General features: G+C 41.1%; 2 protein-coding genes across 2 annotated transcripts; both read left to right on the top strand.

Annotated features, from left to right (window-relative positions):
* The first annotated feature begins 1457 nt into the window (after positions 1-1457).
* On the top strand, positions 1458-1901 carry LOC145113046 (putative mitochondrial protein AtMg00860). The gene has a single exon (XM_079049154.1). The coding sequence runs from the start codon at positions 1458-1460 to the stop codon at positions 1899-1901; it is 444 nt and encodes a 147-aa protein (XP_078905280.1).
* Positions 1902-3018: 1117 nt separating this feature from the next.
* Positions 3019-3649, top strand: LOC145113044 (uncharacterized). Its single transcript, XM_079049153.1, has 2 exons — positions 3019-3468; positions 3623-3649. Exons 1-2 carry the CDS (start codon positions 3019-3021, stop codon positions 3647-3649), a joined length of 477 nt encoding a protein of 158 aa, XP_078905279.1.
* Positions 3650-8200: the final 4551 nt, after the last annotated feature.

Raw genomic sequence — 8200 nt, 5'->3', positions numbered from 1 at the left:
GTTTTGCCATATTCACTCTTTAAAACTATTGGGGTAGGGCCTTTAAAAAGAACATGAGTCATCATTCAGTTAGCTGATCGTTCTCTGGTGTATCCAAAAGGTGTACTGGAAGACGTTTTGGTTCAAGTGAACGAACTCATATTCCCAGCTGATTTCTATGTTTTGGATATGGGAGATGACGACTCACCAAACTCAGGTTCCATTCTTTTGGGGAGACCATTTTTAAAAACTGCCAGGACCAAAATAGATGTTTATGATGGTACCCTTTCAATAGAATTCAACGGTGAAGTTATCAAATTCAATATTTATGATGACATGCGTTACCCTGATGATGTTTTAGCCCTTAATTTCATTAATGTAATTGAACCATTATCTGCAGAATATTTTGAGATTGCTAACCGTGAGTCACTAGCATTAGTGCTCCACATAAATTTTTCTATTAATGCAGCTCAGGTTATATCATAAAATTATGTGGTTGATAGAGAAGTTCAAGAAATGGCAACTCATATGGACCGGCAGAGAAAGCTGAGGTATGGTACCCAAACTCTTAAATTACCAATTTCTAACTCCAAGCTTTTTCCTTCTGTAGTGCAAGCCCCCATCTTGGAGCTGAAGACACTTTCAGAACATCTGAAATATGCATATCTTGGAGAAAAAGAAACATTACCAGTTATCATATCCAACAAGCTGTCAGAAAAACAAGAGTTAGAGCTGATCAGAATTCTGAAGGAGTATAAAAGCGCAATCGGATGGACTATTGCAGACATTAAAGGACTCAGCCCATCTCTATGCATGCACAAAATTCTGATGGAGGAAGATTATAAGCCATCGCGAGAAGCCCAACGCAGATTAAACCCACCAATGATGGAGGTGGTTAAAAAAGAAATTATGAAGTTATTGGATGCTGGGATGATATACCCAATTTCTGACAGCAAGTGAGTCAGCCTAGTTCAAGTTGTTCCTGAGAAGGCTGGAGTGACAGTGGTAGAGAACAAAGAAGGAGAGCTGGTTCCAACTCGGGTTCAGAACGGATGGCGCGTTTGTATTGACTACAGAAAATTAAACGCAGCCACCCGGAAAGATCATTTTCCTCTCCCATTCATAGATCAGATGCTAGAGAGGCTTGCTGGAAAATCCCACTACTACTGCTTGGATGGATTTTCAGGTTTCCATCAGATTCCAGTTGCTCCAGAAGACCAGGAGAAAACGACCTTCACCTGCCCTTTCGGGACATTCGCGTATAGGCGCATGCCATTCGGACTCTGCAACGCACCTGCTACCTTTCAAAGGTGTATGGTTAGTATATTTTCTGAGTATGTCGAAAATACCATAAAAGTCTTCATGGATGATTTTACCGTCTATGGAGACTCCTTTGATATTTGTTTGAAAAACCTCACAAAAATTTACAAAGATGTATAGAAACAGACCTGGTCTTAAATTTTGAAAAATGTCACTTTATGGTTGACCAAGGTCTGATTCTTGGACATATTGTTTCAAAAAGAGGTTTGGAAGTCGATAAAGCAAAAATAGATGTTATAAAGAGCTTACCCTACCCGAAGAATGTTCGGGAAGTGCGTTCCTTTCTTGGCCATGCAGGGTTTTACAGGAGGTTTATAAAAGATTTTTCAAAGATATCAGTTCCCATGTGCCAGTTATTGCAAAAAGATGCTGAGTTCGACTTCAATGAAGATTGCAAGAAAGCTTTTGATGTGCTGAAAAATCTTCTTACTTCTGCCCCCATCATTCAGCCCCCAGATTGGAGTTTATTATTCGAGATAATGTGTGACGCCAGTAACACTGCTGTTGGAGCTGTTCTAGGACAGAGAAAAGACCGGGCCCCACGTTATATATTATGCATCAAAGACTTTGGACAGCGCCCAAGCAAACTACTCCACCACTGAAAAAGAGTTGTTGTCAATTGTTTTTGCATTGGAAAAATTCAGACAGTATTTGTTGGGCACAAAAGTCATAATCTTTTCGGATCACGCAGCCATTCGGTACCTTCTTGCCAAAAAGGACTCAAAGCCAAGGTTGATTAGATGGATTTTGTTGCTACAGGAATTTGATATAGAGATTAGGGACAAAAGTGGGAGAGAAAATTTGGTAGCTGATCATTTGAGCCGACTCACCCCACCTAAAGACCCGACACCGATCCGCGAAACATTTCCTGACGAGCATCTATTCGCTGTTCAGAACCCTCCTTGGTTTGCTGATATTGTGAACTACTTGGTCTCCAGAGAACTCCCTTCAGATCTCACCCGAGCCTAGAAAGATAAAATAAAGAAGGAGGCGAAGAGATATGTTTGGGACGAGCCGTATCTATGGAAACACTGTGCTGATCAGGTGATTGGAAGATGTGTACCTCAAGATGAAGTCAAGTCAATCCTGAATTTCTGCCATTCAGAAGCTTGTGGAGGGAACTATGGTCCACAACGAACCGCACGCAAGGTCTTGGAGAGCGGCCTTTATTGGCCTCATATTTTTCGTGACTCTTTTCTATTTTGCAAAACCTGTGAAAGATGTCAAATGACTGGGTCTTTGACATCTCGTAATCAGATGCCACTTACTCCAATCTTAATATGTGAAATCTTTGACGTTTGGGGTATAGATTTCATGGGTTCGTTTCCACCTTCTTTCGGGTTTGTGTACATCTTACTTGCTGTGGATTACGTGTCTAAATGGGTCGAGGCAAAAGCTACACGAACCGACGATGCCAAGGTTGTGGTTGATTTTGTCAAGACAAATATATTTGCTAGGTTTGGGACACCAAAAGCCATTATTAGTAATCGGGGTACGCATTTCTGCAACCGCACCCTCGAAGCAGTCCTCAAGAAATATGGTGTCACACATCGGGTATCCACAGCATATCACCCACAAACCAATGGTCAGGCTGAAGCTTCAAACAGACAGATTTAGGGCATTATAGAGAAAACCATCAATCCGGTCAAGAAAGATTGGAGTATTCGATTGGATGATGCGTTATGGGCTCACCGGACAGCATACAAGACTTCTATCGGTATGTCACCATATCGAATAGTTTTTGGCAAACCTTGTCGATTGCCGGTTGAATTGGAGCATCGGGCATATTGGGCTGTCAAAAATTTGAATATGAGCATGGATGAAGCTGGCAAGAAAAGAAGATTGGATATCCAAGAGTTAGAAGAAATCTGGAACGATGTGTATGAGAACGAAGCAATCTATAAGGAGAAGACAAAAGCCTTTCACGACAAGATGATCTCGCGAAAGGTATTCACTACCGGTCAAAAGGTACTCTTATATCACTCTCGTTTCAAACTTATTTCCGGTAAATTGAGGTCTCGTTGGGTGGGACCTTTTGTTGTTACTAACGTGTTTGATCATGGTGCTATAGAAATTAAGAGTGAACAAACAGGAAAGATTTTTAATGTAAATGGTCACCGTCTCAAACCATTTTACGAAGGGTTTCAAGTTACAAATGAAGAAGTAGAGGTAGTCGAGGTCCCGACTTACCGTAATTGAGGAAACCAAGTAACAACGTCGAGCCAACGATAGAAAAAACGGGCAGCTTACCGGGAGGCAACCCGGGCGTTTGTTGTGGTTTCGTTTTATTTTGAAATTTCTTTTTAATTTTTTGTGTTTTTAGCTACTTAGGTCGTCCCTTTTTAACTGAATCGTGTTTTCAAAATAAGACGTAACAGAGATAATTTGAAAAAAGTTGAAAAATACAGTTTTGGTGGAACCTGCGACCGCAAGCCCAGTCTTTGCGATCGCAGGTTATACATTTGGGGTCGCAGCGCATCATCGAGGTTTTTTGGGACAATTTTTTCACGAAAATAGCAAACCTGCGCTCGCAGGTTTCCCCCTTGAGATTGCATGTATCTTATTTTGTTCATGGATCACTTTTGCACAATAAAAAAATCGATTAAATAACCTTTTTCAAAACCTGCGATCGCAGGTTTTCCCCTTGCGATCGCATGTATCACATTCTCATCAAATAGCCGTTACTTGCCTCGAAAAAAGTGCCCAACAGTCATATTTTCAAAACCTGCGATCGCAGGTTCCCCCCTTGCGGTCGCAGGTTGTGTTTTTTGCTATAAATACTGATCGCAACCTCATTTGTAACCACCACACTCCAAAAATTCTCTCTGAAATCCACTACATTTTCGAGTTCTTTCACCAACAAACACCCAAATCGCTCATTTTTCTTCCAAATCAAGCAAATAAGGTATCAATCTCTTCTATTTTACTCCTACAACATCTATACGGTAACAAAATCATGTTTTCACGGTTGAAATTCTCCAAAAATCTCATTTTGTTCATTTTGAAATTTGAATTTTTGCGAGTTTCTTTTTCAGATCTACGTTCCGTTAGTCATCCGCAGGCCGCGAAAAGTAGAAACGTTTGCTCACGACGCAATTCAGAAGAGATACATCCGAACGGAATTTCAAAAATCAAAAAAAATTTCGGCACGAAAAATATACTGCTGCTCAGCGCACAGTCAGGTATTTTCTTTCTGAAACTGAATTTCTGTTTTTGTTATCTATCTGTGCGGTCGTTTGGGAGTAGTTAGAAATACTTATTTTTACTTTATTATTATTATTTTTACCTGGAAATTGTGCCTACCTTGTCCCAATTCACCTTGCAAAATGCCCCCTAGACCATCTCGTTCACGCAGACAGGTTGACACCCCAGAGTCGTCATACACTGTCCAGGTGGACAATGTCACTATAGATTTAGGTTCATGGGCCGCACTTGACTGTTACCAGCGGCTTCTTGACCGCGAGATTATGCCACAGGCTTGGGCCCCTAGCCGCACACTAATGCCGGAATTCCATATTTATGATGGTGTTCACGCTCTTTTTGCCAATATTGGCTGGGAACGCCTATTATCTGCAGATTTTGTCACTTGTCCCCTATTGACCCGAGAGTTTTTAGCTACGCTTAGTGAGGTAAATCATGAGGGAAACATAGCATTTCGTATTTTTAGCACCCCTCACACTATTCACGTCGACCAGTTATGTACTTTCTTCCATACCCCTATCACCAGTTTATCCCAGCCCACCCCCGCTTTTGACGTACGCGAGTTTTGGTACTCCATTACCGGTTTGGAGTCTTATGACTCAACCTCATCCGTACAGACCAGTATTGTGCACCCTGTTCTCAAAATTGCATTGAAAATTATATGCAATATCATTTATGCACAGACTGAGACTACGAAAGCCGGCAAAACCGAGCTTTTTCTTTTGTGGTGCATGATCACCGGGTCGCACCGCCCGCATTTTGGTGATATTATCATCAGACGGTTCCATAGAGTTATAGCCCTTCGCACCGGCGATGCAATTCACTGTGGTGGTTTGATTTCTGTCATTGCCCGCGCCCTCGCTGTGCCATCTCCTCCAGGGTACACCTTTTTCTAGGGTGATTCTTTCCGTTTGACCCTGCAGACCCTACGGGCTATGCACATGCTTCGTACTGCTCCAGGTGGGTATGTTTGGATGCAGGGTCACTCCCTTTATTTCAAGTTCACTGGACCGGATGTCATAGCTCTCGCTGACCCCATTAGCGAGACTGAGTGGGTGCTTCCTTCGAACATCCAATCACCACCTCGCCCACGAAGGGCATAGCGTCCACAGTCTGATCGACCATCTTCGTCCACTCAGCAACCAGACTACGTAGACGCCACACCTATATCCTTTAGCCAGCCTGATCCTATGCAGACTGACTTTCAGGATCAGCCCCCACCCACACAACCATCTCACCCTCACCCCAACTCTCCCTTCACTTACCAGCATTATCTTGACCTCCGTGGGGATATTGCTTCCATTCAGCAGACGATGACTGGTCTTCGCCTCGACTATCAGCAATATAGCACTCAGGTTACCGACTATCGTGACGAGCTCTTAGGTCTGCGCGACGATTTCGACGATTTCTGCGACGAGTTCTTTTGTCGCTATGCTCCCCCATCCTAGTAGTCGTCTTCCACTCCTCCCTAAGCATTGAGGACAATGCTTAATTTTAAGCTTGGGGAGGGGATTTCCTATCTTTTTGTAAAAAGTTTTTATTTTGTCATTTAAAAAAAAAATTTAAAAATTTAAAAAAATTTACGAGATGATGACACTCTTTACATACGATAGCTCCATGAAGTGGGATATTGAAAATTGAAAATGAAAAAAATCTGAAGCAACTTCATTGTTATTGGAAGTGTAGAATCAGCTGTCATAATCAGGGGACCCAAGACACCGTGATTCGAGACCCCGACTTAGATAATAATAAAAATAGCGTACTGAAACGTTTTTTGGGCGGTAATAACAGCTCTAGGATGATTTTCTTATTAATGTTTAAAAAGAATCTTTATCGGCAACTCTGAACCCACAGAACATGGCCCTATTTGTTGACACGCGTTACCCTCGCGGTAACAGAGAGCTTAAGTATCAGATCCACACAGTCAAAATGAAGAAAGGGTACAAAGTTATATCTAGTACCTAAATCAAAGAATTTCAAGCACTCAATTGAAGAAACTTCAAGAAATTCCAAAAAAAAAAAGAGAGAGATTGAAGAAATCAAGCTCAAAACGAAGTATAAATCAAAGTTCAATCAAGTTAGAAGTCCTTCCAAAGTTACATCTGGTGAATAAAGAACTGTGTGATATGATACTTGTGGCTCTCGAAAAAGTGAAAGCATAGAGCTCGGGCTCTTACTGGGGTTGGCCCTTGCTGCTTCGGCAAAAGCTGATTTGGTCGTGCGGGTTCTTAAGGATGCGTCGATTCTGATTCTTAGCCATCTAGTCTTAAGGACATGAGATCCGGACTATGTTATTTTTGCTCATAAAGCTAATTAAGGTGCAAAGTTTAAATAAAACTAGAGTCAGATTATTGTGTTACACCGTTTTGTGGTCTTCCTTACTTTGGGAGTCTGTGATACATGTAAGATAGTAGGATGGTTGCTTTGGTGTTAGTGATTGGAGCCCAGTATCGATGTAAAGTCTGATCGTAAAAGAAAAAAAAAACATGTTTCATTTTAGTTGTTCGTTTTTCATTTGCATACTATTTTAGTTCATTGTTCATTTTCTTTATCTTTGTATGCATGTTTTATGTTTAGCTTTGGTAGTTCTTATTATTTAGGTTTTCGTTTTTTTTGTTAACGTGTCTCTAGGTTGTCCCGTTATTGCCTTGAGCCCCAATTCCGTTTCCAAAGTTATCGTTTCCTTACTCGAGGGCAAGTAAGGTCTAAGCTTGGGGAGGTTTGTTAGATGCATTTTATATGCATCTTTTAGCACAATTTCCTACGTATTTCATTATAAAAAGCTAACTAATTCCCAATTATTCTTATGTATTTCGTGTTTCATGATTATTTTGAAGAATGCCCATACTGCTCATGTTTGTTATGACTTTTCAGGGCCATTTGGAGCACATGGATGATTGCGCAAGTTCGGGATACGTTCATGGATGCTTAGGAGCTTAATTGGAGTCTAGACCAAGGAAGGATGCCGGGAAATGATCAAGAACTGATTGGAAGGAGGAACGACGATCAAAAGAGCCAAAAGAAGTAACATGCGATCACATCTTCTCTCCTTGCGATCGCAGGTATGCCTTTGCGATCGCAGGTTGCCTTCGAGGTTTTGTCGAGCCAAAAAAATTCATCAGCTGAGAAAAAAAGAACTTGCGATCGCAGGTTGTGCCCTTGCTATCGCAGGTTGGTCAATTTGCATCGAAATAGCAACGTACTTCATTAAAAAATCCCGTGACACATTTTTGGGTGATACATGCGATCGCAGGTATGCCCTTTGCGATCGCAGGTACGGCGTTTTGACAGCTAGACGTATAAATACAGCCTGATACTCTTCCAGTAACCCTAATTGGCGATTCCTGGGGATTCATAGGCGATTTTCAGAGGTTTTCAAGTGAAGAATGCAGATCTAAAGGAGACGATTCGATTTCTATTTGTAGTTTAGTAAGATTTATCGTTTAGATTCTATTTCCACTGTTTGTAATCCGTTTTTAGCCATGCCCGGCTAAAAACTCATATTTCAGTTTCGCAAGACGTAACCTTTTCGTATGATTAATCATTAGGCACTATGTTTGACTATGATTACTGTTTAGTTTGATCAATTTTGTGTTAAATTGAATGTTTGATTTTGATTTCAGTTTCTGTTGGCCACTTAAATCGTTTGTGAATCATTCTAGTCATCTAATTGTTTAGATCCGTAATTTTCTAGATTAAT

This window comes from Lactuca virosa, chromosome 5 (assembly GCF_052849685.1).
Source record: "Lactuca virosa cultivar CGN04683 chromosome 5, Lactuca_virosa_CGN04683_v6, whole genome shotgun sequence".
NCBI lineage: Eukaryota > Viridiplantae > Streptophyta > Magnoliopsida > Asterales > Asteraceae > Lactuca > Lactuca virosa.
The sequence above is the reverse complement of the archived record's forward strand: the minus strand, read 5'-3'. Positions and strand labels throughout refer to the sequence as shown.

What these genes read in the sequence shown, in the direction of transcription:
- LOC145113046 (XM_079049154.1), top strand. Translation starts at nt 1,458, where the DNA reads ATGGTTGACCAAGGTCTGATTCTTGGACATATTGTTTCAAAAAGAGGT.
- LOC145113044 (XM_079049153.1), top strand. Translation starts at nt 3,019, where the DNA reads ATGTCACCATATCGAATAGTTTTTGGCAAACCTTGTCGATTGCCGGTT. An exon ending in TTACAAATGAAGAAGTAGAG is followed by an intron (nt 3,469 to 3,622) that starts GTAGTCGAGGTC and finishes TTGTGTTTTTAG; the next exon opens with CTACTTAGGTCGTCCCTTTT.